The sequence below is a fragment of the Pangasianodon hypophthalmus genome, chromosome 4 (genome assembly GCF_027358585.1).
Source record: "Pangasianodon hypophthalmus isolate fPanHyp1 chromosome 4, fPanHyp1.pri, whole genome shotgun sequence".
In the NCBI taxonomy this organism is placed as follows: domain Eukaryota; kingdom Metazoa; phylum Chordata; class Actinopteri; order Siluriformes; family Pangasiidae; genus Pangasianodon; species Pangasianodon hypophthalmus.
The window spans coordinates 21,480,382-21,501,813 of record NC_069713.1 but is presented as its reverse complement, the minus strand read 5'-3'; the positions used below and the strand labels follow the sequence as shown (position 1 = coordinate 21,501,813).

The following is a 21,432-nucleotide window of genomic DNA, read 5'->3' as shown; positions in this document are numbered from 1 at the left end:
CACCTCATCAGCTCATTATCAAGTTCAAAACATTAATGCGACCAGAATTAGAGGTGAAAATTGAAATTTCAAGATATTAAACAAAGCGGCTTGTTCAAATATCCAGCTTCAGCTTCTGATAGAGTAGTGAAATTGTCTGTTTGTCATCAGGAATATTACAAACAAGTTACTGTATGTAGTTATAGTAAGACAGTATAGCTTGTGTGTTTTTGCTTTACTGTATGCATGTTAGAATACCAGTGCACAGTGAAGCATATAGTAAATGTAAATGTAAGTAGATTTTTTTAGTGTTACACACCTCCTGCTGGTGGTGTGTTAGTAAAGCAGCATAAATTCCCATAGCAGACCTTTTTAAAGCTAAAACCTGTAACCTTAAATTCTGTATTAAATACTTGTAATTTAATCAGATGAATTGTAATGCATTTAAAATTGAAATTTTTCTTTTTAAAAATGTGAAATTAAGTCTGAATTTGTTTTCAAATTGTTCACAATTTTTCATCAGTCTGGTCCCATTTTTTTATGTATTTATGTATATGGATTGTATTTGAACAATATATTTATACATTTACATATTATTCTGTGTATGTATTTATGTATTTGATATTTTTAGTGTACATGTACTGTACCTAAAACCTGCTACAAATTAAATTCTAAATTCTAAATTTTTTTCCTTTTTTTTAAAAATATTTTTCCTGAGCTCTTCTCCTGCATCTAGTGTTTTTGGATTCAGTGTTCTGCCTCAGGCTTCTTAGGTAGGTGGTTTTCCATGTTTTCATAGCCATAAATAGTCTATTTGCTGTGATTGCTTATTATGTTATTACCTGTGCTTGATGTTTTTGTAGATTATGGACAATTTTGTAATAAAACTGCCATGCAATTTGCAAAAGCACCCTTGTGTGTGCGTGTGTGTGTGTGTGTGTGTGTGTGGGTGAGTGAGTGACAGTCTGGGAGCACTTTCATGTGGTCACAATAATTTAGCGGCACTTTGACAAGACCAAAGGAAGTTCATCATAAACTGAAATGGATTGAATAACACATGTAGCTCAATTATATAAATTTCTGAAAAATAAACATTATAGATCAGTATTAGGATTGCAGTCCTATAGTAGTGAGGACGAAATACTTAATGTTATGTGTAAAATGTGACATGAGGGATTCCACAGTGCTGTAGACTTAAACTAAGAGAAAAAAAGATGTTTCAAATGAGTAGGTCTTTGTATATCATTATAACATTTCCAGACATTCAGGTGGTCGGAGGTCACGACAGAGATAAAATGATTTAATCTATTATCCATTCACAAAAATTATTCATTTTAAACTGTTCTAGGAGCACTTTCACAAAAAGAATGATGAGACTTTGCCCTCCATATGAGTGGGTGAATTTATTTTACTAAAGTAAAATCTTACCAAAAGGGGTATAGAACAGTTTTATGGCTGAAGCAAGCAGAAGAACATAACATGAACATACAGTATATAATAAGATATATTAATTTCAAAAAGTACAGCACTACTTTTCTTCAAATAAAATAATAATACAATATTAGTCACAGTTTAAAATATACAAATATAACAATCCAAACCCAAAAATCTACTATTACCAAACACATCCCTAATCATATGATATGATGTTTTAATGAAATTCATGCTATTAAATATAAAATGTAAGCTTGGCCTGTGGAAGCTGAGTGATGATTTTATATATATATATATAATGTAATGGATTTATAAATGAATAATGAACACGCAGGATGTAAAAGAGTGACTGATTATTTAGCTAACTATAACTCTACTCCCTCTTGGTGTTGCACTACTCCATATACGACCACGGTGTCCACTTTGGTTCTTCTCATTGGGGTGTAGTTCTGGTTGTGGCTATGTGTGAGAGCAGCGTAGCTTACTTCATCTGTATTCTGTTTAAACAAAAGAGCCACTTGTGAATGATTCTCATTATTATTTTTAATCATAATTAATTTAAAATGATAATGGGCCTCATTTTTCATGATCATAATGCAAACACAAAAACAAACAAACAAAATAATATTAATAATAATATCAAGGCTTAAGCATGTGTAGGTATGACAAACATAAATTCAGTCATTTTGTGTCCAGGTCAGATATTAAATTAGTGATATTACATCACAGTGATGTTAAATTCTTGAATCTGATCAGTCAGAAGGTGCTGATTAATTTTCTATAACAGCAGCTCTAACAGTTGTGCAGCTGTAATTCAACTCATCAGTTTGTATTATCACACTCCTTATAATACATTACTGTTTCTATAGAAACCAAACAGGAACAACTAGGAATTAAACATGTTGTTATTTAACAAATAATCATTGATATGGTATAGTTTCCTGTTAGGAGATGTTTATGGAAGGAGTCTCAGGTATTAGTGTTTTGTACAAGTCACTAAATTTTCTGCCAAGGGGAGATTCTTCAGGACAGTGGACTTGCACTTTCCAGTTTCTTGGTAAATTGTCAAGCTTCACTTTGAAGAAAAGAGTGGCTGTGATAACTGGAACTAATGTCTATCACAGATCCTCCTCAACATTAGATGTAACCATAAACAGTTGAAAAGCATGACATGTCATTCATACATAAAAACAAATTGCAGTCATTGGCAAATTGATGTTGTTGATTATTTTCCTATAACAGCATGCCATGCCGTGTTTTATTCCTTACATATCCTAGTTCGTGTAGTATTCTAAATGTTCAATTAAATATATAACACTGTCCTCATTTGTATAGTGGTGAGGTGTAACTACTGGCGTCCAACCTAGTGTGTATTTCTGCCTTGCATGAAGTGTTCTCAGCTCTGTAGCCAGCGCAACCCTGACCCAGATACAACGCTTACCGAAGATGATTGAATGATATTCCACCAGCTTATATCCAGTTTATCGTTTTATTCAGTAATTGGGGAAAGTAGCCACAACACCAGGTTGTAAGAAATGAGACTGGATTTTTAAGCCTTTGTCTGAGTTTAGGAAAATTCCACTTTCAACTTGGGTGCTAAAGTGGGTCAGGAGTGGTATGGTAAGCACTTTTGTCAATTTAACCTAAGGTGTGTACATAAATCCCACTGCACCAGCAGATTTCAAATGTCAAACCCCTGTCCCCACTCTAACCATGTCAGCCCCTCACAAACTTTATTTATGAGCACAAAAATAGCTATAGCTAACTATAGGTGACAACAGGATGTAAAACTGGCTTATACACAACCAAATTAGCAATACACTGCATTGTTAACCACATTTGCTATACTTGCAACAGCACAAAAATGAAGCCCATTAACTTAATTGAATGGCCAAGGCAGTTGGTATAGCTTGTAAATCGTCTTAGAGATGGTAAACATTGTACTGTACAATTATCACATCAATCTACTATTAAATACCACGTACATATTCACCTGTACCATGGTCTGGTCTTGTCACACCTGAAAAATAACAACCCAAATATACAATCAAAATTCCTTTATTCAGGAAGCTGTCCTTATCCATTTTGATATAAATAATTGTACATTTTGAAATGTATTGCACAAAATATGAACAGATTGCTTGAAATTAATTAGTCTCTATCTCAACATTTGTACATGCTTGTTCTTACCTGATTTTTTCTTTTTTAAAACGTGATAAATGAGAGCAATGATGATAAATATTGATGCCACATTAGTCACTGATAGTATGGGCACAGCATAGTCAAAAACTGACAATTTTACTAAAAAAAAAAGAAGAAGAAGAATGAGTTTTTAAGTGTAAATAGGTTAAAATTTAATCACACGAATATAGCTTTATAATAACAAATTTTTAGGAATTTTGTTCAGAAGCTCATGCGAATAGTTAACAGTGAGATTTGGTTGAGCTGAGTTGTGAGGTTAGTGATTGTAACTTCTGTTTTATAATTGTATAATTGCTACAATTTCTAAACTTCTAAAATAACTGTGCATGACATTCTAAACTACTGTGCATGACTGAACTGATTATAACCACCATTTCACCTCGAAATATTCATAAACCAATATGCAGTGTAGACAATATAGACAGGAAGTTTGACCAGTTTGATGTATTATTGGCTATACTGTCATTGGCACTTCATTGGTTGACACTGATTGTGCACTAAGTAATAATGCAATCGCACACAAGAAATAGCGGCCAATTGTTTTTCTCCCTTATGTGGACAGTTCTCCTGATATTGATATACATACTTAAAAACTAGCAATGTGAGTTTTTTATGTACAAATCATTATAGACTTTTTTGTAGAAAACATCAGATCACACCTACTGTTTCTTTCCTCTTCATTTTCAATTGGCACTGTTGGTTCAATTGCTGTAAAAAGATACAGTGTACAGTGTAGTGTTCACATGGGCACACAAGCATTTTCTTTTTAAATGTTAAACTCAGCCATTGTTTTATATGAAAAGGGTGATCAACATCTGATTAATTAATATTGATTCAATTATTATATTATTTTATTTATTAATTTTCATCATTTGTAAACCCACACAAAGAATCCAGCTGAGCCGAGTTTAATCATTAGCCATATAACATCTGTTTAACCTCTAATCATCATAAAGCAAAAGGCTGACATCATATTTTAATAAAAAATATTTTGAACATTTTGTCTTTACAAAAATGCCAAGCCTTTAAATGATGAATTTGCATAGCAGTAGCTATAAAGTCTGGTAATTCACATAATTAAATATAATAATCTATCCCACTCAGTGTCTCAGTGTAGTTTAAAGAGAATGATAAGCTTTAACATATTCCAGTGTTAATTCAAACTCACCAGCTGTATCTTCGACAATCAGCTTACTCCCATTTCCAAAACATAACTGCTCGTAGCCTTGTGCTCCACAAATGTACACTGCAATATCGGCTGGCTCCGTGGACAAAAACAACAAGCTGAAGCTCGTTTCATTCAAAATAACTTTGATTCTGGGATTATTTTTAAATTGGCCAAACATTTCCACATCACCCCTCAGTGAATTTACATTAGCTATATAAACTGAAGCTCCTTCAAGAGGAACTTTTATCCAAAAAAATGAATAGTGGCCTTCTGCCCGAACATGGCACTGAAACGTTGTGGAGAATCCGGGCTGTGTCCTCACTGATGAATCTGGCTGGGAGATCACAAATCCACTGACAAATCCACCTAAAATATTAGAATTTGATTAACTACCCATCAATATCAAGATATAAATGTATGTACATATACACATACATATAAAGTCAAAATCTTAGTTATCTTATAGATAATCTTAATCTATATATCTTACAGCTTGTCTTATGTTAGTTTAACAGCAGTTTAAGTTTCATACTCACACAGGATCAAGACCAGAAAGGTTAGATATAATAATTTAGTCAAATTCATTGTGAATTTAAGAGGACTGTCTTGTTCTGGTGGAAAAACATATAAAGTTAAACCTGTTTTAACATACAGGGGTGGGGAGAGGTTGTGGTATTTTTGTGCCAGTTAGCTGATTGGGCAGATGTGTCACGCTCTCCTGCACAATTTCACAATTGATGGTGCACATGTATTTTATTTCTCTTAAAATGAATACATATTCTGTGCACATTGTAGCGAAATATGCTGTATTATATACTATATATTAAAAACGATGTAAGTAGAAATATCTTTTTGGAAGAAGATATTTCTGTGTGTGTGTGTGTGGGTGTGTGTGTGGTCTGGGTATAAATTATAAACTATAAATTATGACTTGCTGTAGTGAAACTAAGACTAGGCAAGCCTAGTGCATAGCATTTAAATATGCTTTTAACACTGAGATTTTGGCACAGACCTCAGGGACATGCCTAGGTTCTTAGCGATCTCAAGGGAGTACCAAATTATCTCATCTGATATATTTTATTGATATATTAACTGGTATTGGCTTAATCAGAGTTACACCGATCTCAAATGCTGCCATATATGTGCCATATATACAGATATGACCTTGTGAGAAGCTTACATTAACCAGTAATTATGTTTGAAAATAGAGCCCCAACTCATCAATAGTCCTGGAATATGTATTCGCCATGTGGGAACAGGTGGACTGCACAAATATTGTTATAAAATGTGAAATGTTAATGTTAAGTGCAGTAACATTTTTCTACCAGAGAGGTCCTTAAATCCCCAAAAGCCACCAAACTGTACTAGATGTACTGTATGTGATAACGAAAGAGGGACTGCGAAAAATAATGGTGTGCATAAGAATTTATTTATTTATTTATTTACATTGTTCTTGCTTGTTTGAAGTTTTCAAAAGATGCCACATGTAGTAACAATCTTCTTTAAACCAAAGGCGTATGACAAAATGCACACCATAAAATGAAACTGAAGGAGAAAAAAGGTCGTTTATAAGAAAAAAAAGGAAAAGAAGAACATAGCTGTAACAAGAAACATGACACGTCTGACGCAAACCAGCTTCACACATGCATGATCACAACATCATTTTCTTACATCTGCTCTGATGCATGTTTTGCACATGTGTGAAAGTTACTTGGAACACAAGAAGGTCAAGTTACCACATATCTGCAGGGAAACAACCACAACTAGCACAAACAGAGTACCTCTATTTAAGACACACTTACTTTTGGCACTCCTTCCTGTAACTTTCTGTTTATCCAACACATTTTCTTCAATTCTTCAGAAGTCACACAAACTATGTGAAGAAACTGAAAAAAAAATGCTGACTGTTGGATTAATTTTACTCCTTTGTCCAGTTCGTAAGTTGAATTATTCAAAAGTTATCATATAATATCATAAGATTTAGTTAACCAGTCGCTTGTTTTATATGTGTGTGGTTTTTTTTTTCAGATCTTGTCAAAACACAAACAGATTTTTGGTCTTACGAGAGTCTGCTTTTTGTTAAAGAAGGAGACAGCGTGAACATTACTTGCATTTACCGAAGTAATATGGCCATGCACTTCTCATGGTACAAACACAAATTTGGTCAGAAGCCTAAACTCATCTCCAATTTCTACAAATATGACCAAAAGGCTACATTCCATAACGAATTCAAGGATAATGCTCGTTTTAATATGGTGAATGATAATGACAAAACTCATCTGGAAATAAAAAAGTTACAGCTCTCTGACTCGGCCATGTATTACTGTGGAAGTGCTCATTCCAACATAGTGGAGTTTGGGGAAGGAACCGAGCTGATAGTACAAGGTAATTATGATGTTGATTCATGTTGGATGCATTTGTAGTTATTCTCTTTCAGGAGAAACCCCTATAAACTCAAGTATGTGACTAGATGTGACTAATATGTGATAAATAAGGTAAAGCGATAAGTAAAATAATAATGTGGAAATAAATGAACAGTATGTAAAATTTGCATGTGATAAAATTAAAACACATGAATTATGTGTGAAAAGTCCACATGTGAAAAGTGTGTGAACCATGTGAAATCTCTCTCTCTAAAAAAAAAGAAGTGTTATTTTCACATTTTTTTCCTGTAATGGTTATAATTTTTCTGCCCATTATTTCACTGAAACTGAATACTGACAAAATCATTTAACGCTTATTTTAGCTTCACAGTTGCATAGTGTTTCTGTGCACCAGCAGCCTGTGCGAGAACTGGCTCGTCCCGGAGTCTCTCTTACCCTGCAGTGTACAGTCATCGCTGATCACAGTTTAGGAGAATACAGTGTGTACTGGTTCAGACATAACTCAGGACAATCTCATCCAGGAATCATTTACGCTCATGGAGACAGCAAAGATTGGTGTAAGAAGAACCCTAAAGCTGAAAAACAGAAGTGTGTTTACAGTCTGCCCAAGAAGAACCTCAGTTCCTCTGATGCTGGAACTTATTACTGTGCTGTAGCTGCATGTGGACAGATACTGTTTGGGAATGGAACTAAGCTGGATATAAACATTACAGGTAGGTTTTCTGTGCGTTTTCTTCCTCAGAATTGACTTACAAATTTTTATTTTAAATGAAAACCTGTTTTTTGTTTCTCCAACACTCTTTCAGGTCGGGATTGCTCTGAGCACATGCACACCTTGGTGCTTTTTTCTATCGTAAGAACTGCTGTTCTTTCGTGTTGTTTTCTCATAATTATGATATACTTTTGTAGCCGCAAAAAAGCAAAGTCTTCCGTTAGAAAGACTACCAAGAAAAAAAGCTATCCTGCCAGAATAGAAAAATAGAATATCTGCAGATTAATTGCTTAGTGGAATTTTTTTAAAACTAAAATTTAAAGCACTAAATCAGTTTATAATAATATGTTCTGTGTTCATGTGCATTTGGTGTTGTCAATACAATGTCAACAAAACTGATCAGAATAAAAAGATACCTAACTACTTTTTTCATTGTGGTGACTTTAATAGCAATGATATTGTTTCTCTGTGATCTGTCTTAAGACCCTTTTAATGCAACATATCACAATCCTATGTAACCCAATAAAATATCTTTTCTTTCTTTTTTTCTTTCTTGCTGTCCAAGTGCTTGTAAATACCAGAGGTAGCTTCTGAGTGGATACCTGAAATAAAACTGCAGCAGATAATAAAAAAGCTAAGGACTGTAATGTGTTGTGTGATTTCCAGCTAACACGGATTAGACAAAACCAAACCAAACAACGGGAATCTAATGAAAAGATGAAATATTCCCAGATCCAGATATTATTGTTTGATTGAATCTGTGAAAAAGAGTAAAGCTTCAGAAAGTGGGCATGGTACTTTTCCAATTCAAACACTGTATCCTTGCGTATTTATTTTAATAGGTGTGTGTAAAGTTAATAGATTTAACCATTAGACCTATATTAATACAACACATTTAGTCTTTTATAATGAATGGACATCCTCATTAATCCAGTATGCATAAATTGTGCTGTTGTACTATATTATAACAATTCCAAATGATAACAGAAGGCACTAATCTGTTATGTTTTTAAGCCACTTTCAAACCAAATACATGGTATGTTGAATATTTTCTATTTTTCCACAAGTTACCTGCACTAAGTAAACTGCAATAAATTACATGAGTTGGTTTGTACTCACAGATGATACATTTACCAAACAACCTATACAGTAACTTACATGCTAATAATATTAATATTAGCAAAAAACTAATAATTATGTCTATATCGTATTATCTCTTTGCATGCTGGAATGCTGAATAAATTAATAATAAGCTATGTACTAAGTCCTTTATTATGAATATTACAACCAACTGGGCAGCGTTGTTCTAAATGACTAAATTCTGAAAAAATAACAAGAAAGAAATTGACTACACTTATTTAAATCAGTAGTGAAATCACCTCTACTATACGCATTCCAGACGCATGGTCTTGCACTTAAAGACATACAACAGCAATCAATATTAGTTAATGCACAGGAGCAATATTCTAATAGAAAGCTTAAATAATACAAGATTAAGTCTGTCTTAAGATAGGAGGCCTATCTCGTGTCTCACTCTAACTTTCTTCAGTTGTTATCGCCAATGGATGGAATGTCCAATGTCTTCTCTAGTTGTTTAAAATCTGTTATTTTACTTCTCTGGTCTGGGCTATGCAGGATCGAGCTACATATTCTAGCAGCTTCTCTGTTCTCAAGGAGATCATGTGGTTGTCAGTGGTGTGTACTGTGTGAGACATTGTGTTACTGTCCATCCTCTTCACTGAGCTCTTTATGACACCTTGAACATTGTGTCAAATGAAAAACAGGAACATCTAATTCGATGACTACATTATGTGATTAGGTGTACTGGTAGTAGGAACATTGTATTGGTTCCTGAGACTGGAGTTGAGAAGGCCTGAGTGCCTTACACTCCTAAAATGTTCATTCTAGGATTTTCTGGGTGAAAATAGAGCATATGATTAAAAAAGATTTTCCTAATACACTGCAAAAAAAAAGTATTCAAGGATTCTACTCATCACAATTATTCATTCATTTATTCATTCATTCATCATCAATAAGCTTATCCCATTTATCCCATTCCACTGACAGCTTATTGCAGGAACAGTGTGTATGAGGCAGGATTAAACCCTGGATCAGAGGCTACTCCATCGCAGAGCACAATACACACAATTTAGAGTAGCCAATCCACTTACACGAAAGTTTTTTATGAGGTGAGAGGAAACCAGAAAACCCAGAAGAAGCCCACACACACGTGGGGAGAACATGAAGCTCCACACAGACAGTAACCTGAGCTCTGGATCAAAGCAGACACCCTGGAGCTGTGAGCTGGAGCAATGCTAGCTGCTGTGCCACTATACCAACAAAACAACTACGCCAACATTAATACAATCACTGTTATTAATTCTACTTAAGTTTGTGTTTATTTGTTTTATATCCATTATCTGTATTTAATAACATTAAAAGTTTTTTTTACTGTATAATAGATTAGACCTAAACAGACTGACTAAGAAAAGTGCAAGGTGCGAGTTTATATCCAGATTAACCTCTTCCAAACTGGTCCAAAAAAACCTAGATGAATATATTATGCCACCCCCTGGTGTGCAGCCAGCCTATTTTAATACATTTTTCTGTCAGCCAATCTCTTCCTGCATAATATTATGAAGGCGTTATTCTTTAGAGGGTTTTTTTTCTGCAGCTTTTCACACCCGTGAAAGAAGACGCTGAGTGTTCGCTTACTGACGTTAATTGTTTCTGTGAGTAAAAATCTTGCTTCCTGTATGATTTCTTGTGTGTAAGGGTGGTCTCGCTGTATTACTATATGATGGATTTGGCTTTTTTTTTTCACTTTGCCCTTCTCCCTTTTTCTTTTCAAAGGGCATTTGTACTATGTACAGGTCAAGCTTGTAGAAAATGATTTTATATTTTCTCCTCCTGCTCTGCTCCTCTATCGGTAAGTAGATTTAGATATTAGATTTCATTGTCAAATATGTACAGCCTCAGTTATTATAGGTATTTTATAACATGTAGGAGAAGAGGTCAGTGTCTTGGTAGTGATTAATGATTTTATTTATTTGGTTTTTTAGGGGATTTTACCCCAGATCTTTCTTACAATGAAGATGATGCATGGCAGGAGCCATTAAGAACTGCTGAAGTTGGAGGCAGCATTAAGCTAGAGTGTCTATGTACAAAACAGAGAATAACCACTATAATATGGCTCAGACAGAAGCTTGGAGAGAAGCCCCGTGTAATTGCTACATCATATCAGCTTCAACCTGCAAAGTTTTATAGTGAATTTGAAAAGAGCTTCCGATTTGGTGCAGAAATCGGACCTTTGGGTTTTAATCTGAGCATCTCAAACATAAAACTGTCAGACTCAGCCACTTACTACTGCGCTGTCACATTTCTTTATGATATTACATTTGGACAAGGCACTGTTCTAATCGTGAAAGGTAAGAAGCTTCAACAAGTTTAGTCATGGATGACATGTTCAGAGAAAGATACACTGCTTTACTGTGCTACCTCTCATTTCTAAATGCAACTGCTCAGTCTGAAAGATATTTATAACAGCATGCTACTGTTGTAATAAAATATTTGGAGAGATTTATCATTTAATAATCATTTAGCCATTCATGTTGATGTATTATGAAGAAACTATATACTGTCCTGTTAACTGAATTTTGTTCAATTGTCTTTCTTAAGATCAGCCATTAAAAAGCAGCATACTTATCCAGCAAGAAAAGGTTCAGACGGTTGAGTCAGGAGACTCCATGACTCGGTGTACAGTCGTCACTGATCACTGTGCAGGAGAACACAGTGTGTACTGGTTCAGAGATGGCTCAGGAGAATCTCAATCAGGAATCATTTACACTCAAGGACAAAGCAGTGGTCAGTGTAAGAAGAGCGTCATTGCTGGCTCACCTACCCAGACACAGACGTGTGTTTACAGTCTCCCCAAGAACCTCAGCCTCTCTGATGCTGGAAGGTACTACTGTGCTGTGGCTGCATGTGGAGAGATCCTGTTTGGGAATGGAACTGAGCTGAATAGCAAAGGTAAAGCACTTCTTTAAGTCTCAAACACTGACTATTTCAATCACTTGAACTAAAGCAAACAAGACTTGTTCGCTAATTATTTTTTCTTTCTTCTTTCTTTTTGCAGATACTCAATCTCAGATTCATGTTTTAGTCCTTCTCTCCATCATAAGATCAGCTGTGCTTCTCGTCATTTTTATTATTTGTCTGCTCTATAACTGTACGCGTCCTTAACCAAAGTTGTGAATATTTTTCTTTGTAAAGGACTTTTGCTAACAGACTGCATTTGTAAAGCTTCATGACTATGCTTATGATTATTTACAATTAATTGTAAGATTACGTTGTCTTCTAAGTTTTTTTTTTTTCCTTTTCTTTAAAAAAAACTCATAAAGTTCAAAAAGTACTAACATTATTTCCATGATATACAACAGTTAGTTTTGGTCCACTAATTTGATGGGACAAGTGACTTTCCAAGAGTGCTGATATTTGTTATAGCCGCACTGGTACATTTCAGTGTTTGTATCTCCCTGCTCGTGTGTGTTGCCACATAAAATTCCAGTTGTAGTGATAGTTTATTACACTGAAACCGTTACTACACTTACTATGAGCCGTCAGTCAGTCTGTCTCTCTCCATCTGAGGATTAATTGGGAACTAGTTTTGTTGACGGAGCAAAAATGAATAAAATATTTGGCCTAATAGTATCTGAAATGTCAGTTCCTGGTTATTAATTTTTTGTTGTTTATAGAACTGTTGTATAAAATCAATATCGCATTCACAATCATGCTTCTGTACTGAAGATCAGCACGGCCATGATCACCTACGGCCGAATCACTGCGGCTCTGATATTCAGTACAAGAGCACACTTGCTCCTACGATATTGCTTGTTACATAATTTCTCATAATGATCTTGTTACATAATTTCCTCTATTTTTTATTGCACTGTATATTACTGCACACTCTTAATGACCTGTGTATAATTATAAAATGTGTTTAATATTTCGTAAGGAAAAAATAAAAACATGCTGTAAGTAAAATGATTGAGACGTACTTTATTCCTTATTTATCATGACTGAAGCATTATATACTTTACCTTTTAGAAAAAGATAATGTACATAAACATACACCTAATTACTGCAATTAGTAAATAAAGTGGTACACATTTATGCTAACTATTACAACTTCTACACAATAGAGATTAAAAGTAAGAAAAATGTCTAACATCTAAATTTGGGCCTCATATAAAATGTTACCAGCCTCTAACACCTATGACATGCTTATGTTGAAAGGTATATTAGGAAAAAACAATTCTGATTTTGTAAATAAGCTGAAACATTTTAAGTATTACGCTGATACATTTTAAGAATGAAGCTGGAATATTTGTGGATAAATATATAACTCATTTCAAGTATGTTTTTCTCTTGCTTTTGCACTGCAGTTAAAAATCGTTGATGTTCAATGAAAAAAAATCCAAAGAAATATTCAAATGTTAAATCTAGTTTAATACAGACGTCAGAACACCAACATAATTTGTTGTCTTGATGAATTTTCTTCTTGTATGTGCTTTACTTGTACTTTTACTGTTAGACTTGCCTCTAGAGAGGCATAGAGAGAGATGCATAGTAGTTCTTTTAGGATGTATGCCAATTTTAAATAAAAAAAAAACAATATATTAGCTTTAGTCATCAATCAGAACTTTTCAAACAAGATTTTATATTATGGCTCGATTATTATTATTATTATTATTATTATTTTACTTCTAATGCTAAATCAAGTGCTTAACAGTGCTGTATTGAATGTTTGCTTATGTAATCAATGTAGATTGAAAAAAGGTCACTCCTCATTCTTAAGGAAACCACTCTTAAAAGAGATTTCAGTGAGATTTTGATTGGGGAATTCTTCACATTTGAACACATTGATATGCATCTTATGAGTAATCAGTCCATTTTTATAGTGGCTTTTTTTTTAAATATCTGTACGGACATTTTACAAGGCTATTGAATTCCTTTGAATATATTCAGTATGTGTCAGCCTTAATATGAAGTCAGTACAATGCCAATTTGACCTTGTTAAGAATTGAGGCAGCAGTGTAAGCAAATTTTTTTGACCAGTGTGGTTTGTCATTACCACTGTGCCAGCAAATTTTGAACGTCACATCCCCTGTTTTGCCACTCCATCTATGTCAGTGTGGATAAGATCATTTGGCCAGCATAAATGTCTACAAAAAATGGCTGTAATTAGCACTTTTCTTTGTTTTTTTTTTTTCTTCTAAAACTGGGTTAATCTGTTTGGGTTGTGGTGTCAGTTGGAAAATACCTGGAACCGGATTTGTAGGTTTGCTGCTAATGTATTAAATTGATATTGATAAAAAGATTTTTGCATTAATATAGCTTTAGGACTCACCCACTCTGCCTGGAAACATAGTACTACTAATTATAATTAAACTGAAATTCAGTGCTGAGAACATGAGTGTAATTGTCTCACTTATAAATAGTTTGGATTAAAGCATCAGACAAATGTAAATGTAACATGATTTCTATTCAATGATTTAAATACAATGATTTAAATGTTTTTTTTTGTAATATATGAATACAAACACGCCAAAGTACGATTTATTATTTCCAATTATACCAAATCTTTTGTTTATTGATATCCATCTGGATACATTTTACAGGAAATACACTAAATCTTTTCAGTATGTTGCTAGGAACAAAATGAATCCATGTAGAATTTATTATGTTTAATTAGGAAAAAAAAGTACTACAGTATAAACAATGGACTAACTTCATTGGGTCCAGGCCAGCAAACAATATAAATTTTTAAAGCTATAAATTTCAGCTTTGTTCATAAAATTTGACCTGAGATTTAAATATCATTTTTAATCTTTTTTTGTTTTACTGCCTGCTAACTACCTGAGCATGGTGCATTATCCATATGTAAAAACACAAGGAAATAGAGAAGTAAGATATAACAAATGATCCAATTCAACTGTGCGATGTTTCACATGTTCTCCTGCTTCTCTCAAAAACATTCCAGGAGGTGGACTGCCTTATCTAAATTGTCCCTAGGTGTGAAAGAGCATGTAAGTGTCCCATCCAGGGTATATTCCTGCCTCATGTTCCCAGGATAGACTCCGGATCCACTGTGACCCTGACCAGGATAAAGCAGTTACAGAAGATGAATGAATGAATGAATATGATTCAGGTGGAAGCAAGCCATATCTGAATGTGTATACATTACACTGTGTGGCTCTGGCACACTTCAGCGTGGCATTCTCTTCTGGACAGAGTAGATCTGTCTGACTTGAAAAACTGCCTTCAGAAATAAAGCTGTTACTATTCGACTGTGGAACCATACTTCCTGAACATATAAAACACAAAATGTTTAAGGTCCAAATTCAAGATACCACAGAAAATAAAGTGCTATAGACTTGTTTTTGTAGTAAAATTGTCATTTAAAAATTGCATGTTAAAATGGAAGGTTGTAATGTATGTTACCACGGTTCTTTGACTAAGTGGAGGACTTCCAGGGTGGGTTCCTGGAGTTTTGCTGTGCACTTGTTTCCTTTGGCAGGAATACTGGGTTCAGCTACAGTGTAGTGACATGTATGAACTCCAGTTTCTAATGCAGACAGCGCAAGCCGAGCTACAACTGGCTATAAAGATGGCCAGTAAATAAGCTGTCTTAAGTAAAATTCACTTTCTGTCGGCATGTTCTGCTGGTTCATGTGGCAAGTTGCGTAAACTGCTTATCAATCCATTGTAAGATTGTTGTTTTGCGTGGAGTTCAAATATGTTCCAAAGTGTCTGTCTGTGCCCTGTCTGTGAATAACATTAAACTGTGACTAACAGTTTAGATTAGCTGAACTACCTTGTTGTGAATTTGCCGATCCATAGGTACAGGGAGAGACAGTGTGCACAATTTTTTGACTGCAAAATGAAGACAAGGTGTGCATCTGCCCACTTCCAGAGCTTGCTTTCCCACCTCAGTATTACTTGTGATTTTGTGGTCCCTGAGTGGTTGACATAAAACAGCACTGTGGTGATATTGGTCTACACTAGTTGGTTACGATTTTCCCCTCTTGGTGAAAATGTTTTGGCTTGCATGTAGAGAATGTCAGTGTGTTGGAGCCTTGTTGGGATAGGAGGTATCTGACATTACAATTTTCCTCTTTGCAGGGAGATACATGGACTGTACCAATGGCTCATGATGAATGCACATGCCCTTGTCACTACTACTGTGTATTCACAAACAGACATTTCACTCTGTGAAAGCAAAGGAATCATCTGTGTTCCACAACAACTGGAAAATGCATTAACCACTAGCCACAAACCAATCATGTTTGTTGACCAGATTCTTCACATATGATATGCATAGCATATGAAACTGTAGCAGTTCTAAGAAGCTATGTAGGTTTCTTAAATGGATTCTACATCCTTTTTTTAGGACCCAAACTATCTTGAAAGGAAACTAGCTAGGTGATCTGGCCAATGCATTATCTCTATTAGCCATTTAAATAGTAGCGACAGTTTGCATTGTGTTTGGTGAAGGTTGACACTGAAATTGTAAGTGACTGAGTATTTTCAGAATAAGATTCACTGAAAGTAAATCGTGCTCAGGAAGCATGGTCACGTCCTGATCTGTCATGAAACCACTTTAGTGGCACCAACATGGCCTGCAGTTGTGGTGGAAATTCACCTGCAAAATAAGAAATCACTACCAACACTTGATTGTTCTCAAGTAAATATTTTATTCAATCAGCAATTGGTCAAGCACCGAGGTAGCCACTTTTACCTTACCAACTGTACCTTACCTCGGAGTACTACAAGAGTTGAGACAGAAGATTGGAGTATATACGGTTACATTCATTCATTATTATTCTTATTCATTTAGTAAAAGACAAAGAAATCATTTCCTATTGGATGACAGAGTACACTGATGACAGAGTACACAGAGTACTTTAATATAATGCCTCCTCCTATCTTCCTCACCATCATCTTCTTCCCATCACATATCCCCATCTTATCTCATCTATTTCAGTCATCTTTCACCTTTGCCTGACTGGCCTGATTCTCCAAACTGGGAAGTAAGCCTCTGAACAGTCAGAACTTTATCCCAAAAATATAGAACTCCTTGAGATCACAAATGTTCACAGAACAGTTAGTATATTAGTATATATTAGTATATAATTTTCTCCATATTCCTTCATTTTCTCACTTCTTTCAAACACTGTCATAATCAGAAGGGGGTCATAATCACCAGTAAAAGGGAAAAGATCATGATCTATGTCACAGTATATATATATATATATATATATATATATATATATATATATATATATATATATATATATACATACATTATATCAAACACAGTAAATGACCAAGCAAAGTATGCAGGAGTTTATTAACTAAAAAAGAAAGAAAGTTTCTCTTTAGACTTGTGTTCTCATACTACTGTTCACTCACTCCCACTTTTTGAGCCTCCATACTTTCCAGATCCTCGTTGGTCTTCCTTAGAGACTCTTCATGGCTTACTTTCATGTCCTGAGGTGGCGATATCTCCTTCATCCGGTCCTCCTACAGCACCCTGTTGCTCTTCTTCTGCTGGTGCAGAGGGTTGAGCAGATGGTTGAGGGACACGGGCCAGCTCCTCTTGTTGGCCTTCTGGAACTGGGCCTGGATAGGGAGGAAGTCCAGGCGTCTGCAAATACAAAAACAAACTCACAGCAGCATCAAAGTCATCTTTCTTTGATTTATAATAAATGTCTGTCTTTTCATTCTGCCTTTACTTTCTTTCCTCACCAATGTCCTGCCTACGTTTTGCTTCCCTCTCCCATTCTTTAAACTCTACCCAGTTAACTCCACCCCTAGTATTCTTCTCTTCTAAACCTTTCCTACACTCCTCTAGACTAGTCATGCTTAGGGTGCCATTCTCTGGAAATTTCCCTTTAGTTAATTTATACCACAATTTAACATGATTATGAGCTAAAACTTTCTCCATTACTCTAACTTTCTCCATTACTCTAACTTTCTCCATTACTCTAATGGGACCAGAAGGTCTCTTACTGCTAGAAGATCCCATTTTAAATCAGAACTCCTAACTATTAGATAAAAAGATAAATAGATGAAAAGAAGTTGATAAACTCTCAATAGTATCAACTCATAGAATAGTATCATAGAAAAAAGGAAAAGGAAAGAATTTCTCAGTTCTGTGCACTTTCACTCTTTACAACGTAATACATCTACTAAGAGGGTTGCAGTAAAATACGAAGTTCTAAACTCAGTACACATCCTTGACATTTATAACTCTATACAACTTAACATTAAACCTCGTTTACTGCAGGTCCCTTGACCCTCTTCAAAATATTCTACTTGAGCAAACGAAGGAATAGTTTCACTTTCTAAATTTATGGCTCTGTCTCTCAGTGGGGTATCTGCTGAAGTTCAGGAGAGTGACTCAGTTGCTGAGAAAAGTCTCACTCCTTTCCAATTTGGTTGCTGGCTTGTAATCCTTCATTCAGACAGTTACCTCCACTGAGATGTTGTAGCCCTAAATTTAGTAAGTGATATCCCTGTGAAACTCAGTCGAAACTCAGTCGAAACTCAGTCGAAATTCGGGGCAGTCGTGGCCTAATATATAGAGAGTCGGACTTGCAACCTGAAGGTGAACCTGAAGGTTGTGGGTTCGAGTCTCGGGTCTGGCAGGGATTGTAGGTGGGGGGAGTGAATGACCAGCGCTCTCTCCCACCCTCAATACCACGACTGAGGTGACCCTTGAGCAAGGCACCAAACCCCCAACTGCTCCCCGGGTGCTGCAGCAAAAAAGGCTGCCCACTGCTCTGGGTGTGTTCACTACTGTGTGTGTGTGTGTGCACTTGGATGGGTTAAATGCAGAGCACAAATTCTGAGTATGGGTCACCATACATGGCCACAAGTCACTTCACTTCACTCACTTTTTGAAATCTTTCTGCTTTAAAATAATGAAAAATTTAAACTTAAAAGTTGTGAACTATAACCTTCAACAAAATACTTCCACAAGAATAATGTTTCCTTCTGCTAAGCTGTGTAATGCATTTACTGTTATTAATATTTTTTTTCTAATGTTGACTGAAGCCTGTAACTTCTATTAGACTTCTTTATCAAAGATGTCTTGGATAATTTCACATTCATTATGACTCTTTGTGAATGGTGGATTTGAGAACTTCAAGCTCCTGTTTAACTCCCAGCCCACTACTTTTCATCAGTATGTTTTGATATGTATGTATATTATATACCTTCATATACCTTCATACCTTCATATATAGCTAATAGAGAATATGTCGTAGCACCCCATATGCATACTATATTATTCATTCAGTGAACTGATGATTTTATACATGTTGGTTTTTGCAATAATTATGCAATATTTATTGTTTGATTATAGCTTTATAAATGTCTGTTAAGAACTAGGTTTCCATATTTAGCACAACACAGTCTGTGACCCACCTTACAATCTTTTGGACATGTGTCCTCCATGTTTTCTTGCCCAGAGTGACAGGGTTCCTGTAAAAGGGTCACATCAGCAGCATAAGCATAAAAAAGCAGGTCAAAAAAACCCCAACACTGAGCAAGCAAGGTGTGAAGGACTTTAGCTCTCCTTGAGCTAAACTTTTCCAACCTCTGAGTAAGACTGCTGCATCAACAGAAAAACCACAAAGGCAACAAGAGTTTCATACTTTCACTGAAAAAAAAAAAAACCATTGTATTGTCAAACAACCAGACAAGTGTAAAAGAAACAGTTACTAAAATACCATAATGTATTCCACAGAGATTATAATTTCCTTGATATTCTGTTTTTACATTCATCTTTATACATGTATATATTTCATATTTTTAAAACATCCTAATTTTATAAGCCTTTTTTTTTTAATAATGTTATAAGCCCAAACACATCATCAGATTCATTCTCACATGTCAAAGCTCCCAAAAATACTTCAACATATACCTCTAAAAAAATGATGAGAAAGTAATATAGTCTAGTTATGAGAGAATAAATTTGATTTGTGTTTTGATCCTGATAAAAAACTAACCTGGCACCCGACAACTCGGTCACACTTTCTGAAACATTGTGTGCGGTTAATCTGAACAGCACAATCTGAACAGTGGGTTTGGCAGGACTATTCCAAGAAAAATAGGGGAAAATGCTATATGGACTGAAAATTTTGTGATAAAATATTTGAAAATTTGAATCCACAGTATGTGAGAGGTAAAAGTAAAGTAAGAATACTGAAAAATACAGAAGAGGTAAATCTACTGGGTGCCATTTGTGTATGTGGGAGATAAAGTGAATGTCGAAACATTTTTGTATGTTGGAGATAATATAAGAGAGGAGACCTTATAAGAGAGCAATGCTGAGGGAGACAGAACAATGGCTGTGGCAGAACAATCTTGTAAAAATGTACCAAAACCAGAGATCTTGAAATACGCAAGGGCCCGTACCAAGTACTCCAATGCTGTGCACTGCTGCTCTCTACTGCTGACTGAATGAATGACATTCACTATGCACAATCACCCGTCAGTGTTTTCTAGTCATATTTCAGATATAAAATAATCAAATACTCTTTCATTTGTTCCAGATTTTAGTTAGTTTTGCAAACTAACCAGATCATGTAACTTGAGATTCACAGAAATGCAGGTTTTCCATTCCAGACAGCAGGAAAATTCAGATCACTTACACACTAAAAATAACCTGAATAAAGGTCAGATTTGATAGAGCTTATATTTACATTTGCATTTAGATCACTGAGCAAATGACCTTACTCAGAGATACCCTATAGAAATGGTTGTTTTCTCTATGAAAAACACATTCTCATGCTAGTTCAGTAGGTCAGAGACTACGAATCAAGCTAAAACCCTGCTGGCTGAGGTTACTAAAATATGAAAAAAAAAACACACATAATACAAGATTTGTAATAGAAGTGTTAATTCAAGTGCTTGGTGAAGAAGTAGGTCTTCAGTCCTGGTTTGAAGACAGCGCTGTAGAGCTATTTCTGAACAAACCTTTTCAATGACTTCTACTGTGCTTATGGGTCAGCTGAGTACAGACTAAAATCTGTCAGGAATTGTGTAATGCAGAGGAAATGTGGAAAGATGTATAGATTAGGATGCATCCTGAATCAAAAACAATAGTTTGAAAAAAAAAAAAAGATCAATACCTGATTTAAATTATTAAGTGTATGCTGTCAGGCAGAACTGCCCAAAAGAATGGTCAAAGACCAGCCAAGCAAAATGACAGAGTTAGAAATGCTATGTAAAGAAGGAGAGGGTGCTGCGTGGAGTAATCTTCATAGAATCCAAATCCAAAGAAAGCTCAGAGGTTTATGCAAATATGCTGGAAACATGAAGAACATAATATAGAATTACAGAAGAATATTTACATACAGCCACCTACTGGTATGTTTTTGGAGGTGGAAGGAAAACCAGAGAAACTGCAGGAAACCCACACAGACACGGGAAGAACATGCAGAGAAACTGCACACAGACAGTAATCTGAGCTCAGGATCGAA

At 35.2% G+C, this 21,432-nt stretch overlaps 3 protein-coding genes across 4 annotated transcripts; 2 read left to right on the top strand and 1 right to left on the bottom strand.

The window, feature by feature from the left end:
* Positions 1–1,431: 1,431 nt before the first annotated feature.
* Positions 1,432–5,386, bottom strand: LOC113540687 (uncharacterized). Its single transcript, XM_026937340.3, has 6 exons — positions 5,320–5,386; positions 4,784–5,149; positions 4,279–4,323; positions 3,604–3,714; positions 3,399–3,433; positions 1,432–1,910 (listed from the first exon to the last, which is right to left on the bottom strand). Exons 1-6 carry the CDS (start codon positions 5,366–5,368, stop codon positions 1,779–1,781), a joined length of 738 nt encoding a protein of 245 aa, XP_026793141.1. The 5' UTR covers positions 5,369–5,386; the 3' UTR covers positions 1,432–1,778.
* Positions 5,387–6,541: 1,155 nt separating this feature from the next.
* On the top strand, positions 6,542–8,662 carry LOC113539811 (uncharacterized). The gene is made up of 4 exons (XM_053233506.1): positions 6,542–6,720; positions 6,812–7,168; positions 7,530–7,880; positions 7,974–8,662. The coding sequence occupies exons 1-4, from the start codon at positions 6,681–6,683 to the stop codon at positions 8,147–8,149; spliced, it is 924 nt and encodes a 307-aa protein (XP_053089481.1). The 5' UTR covers positions 6,542–6,680; the 3' UTR covers positions 8,150–8,662.
* Positions 8,663–10,513: 1,851 nt separating this feature from the next.
* Positions 10,514–12,922, top strand: LOC113539812 (uncharacterized). 2 transcript variants are annotated; one of them, XM_026935868.3, is made up of 5 exons: positions 10,514–10,611; positions 10,733–10,808; positions 10,942–11,307; positions 11,558–11,908; positions 12,015–12,922. In XM_026935868.3, the coding sequence occupies exons 2-5, from the start codon at positions 10,769–10,771 to the stop codon at positions 12,119–12,121; spliced, it is 864 nt and encodes a 287-aa protein (XP_026791669.1). In that variant the 5' UTR covers positions 10,514–10,611; positions 10,733–10,768; the 3' UTR covers positions 12,122–12,922. The 2 variants fall into 2 exon arrangements, with proteins under 2 accessions (XP_026791669.1, XP_053089042.1); XM_053233067.1 differs by lacking the exon at positions 10,514–10,611 and having other exon boundaries at positions 10,624–10,808.
* Positions 12,923–21,432: the final 8,510 nt, after the last annotated feature.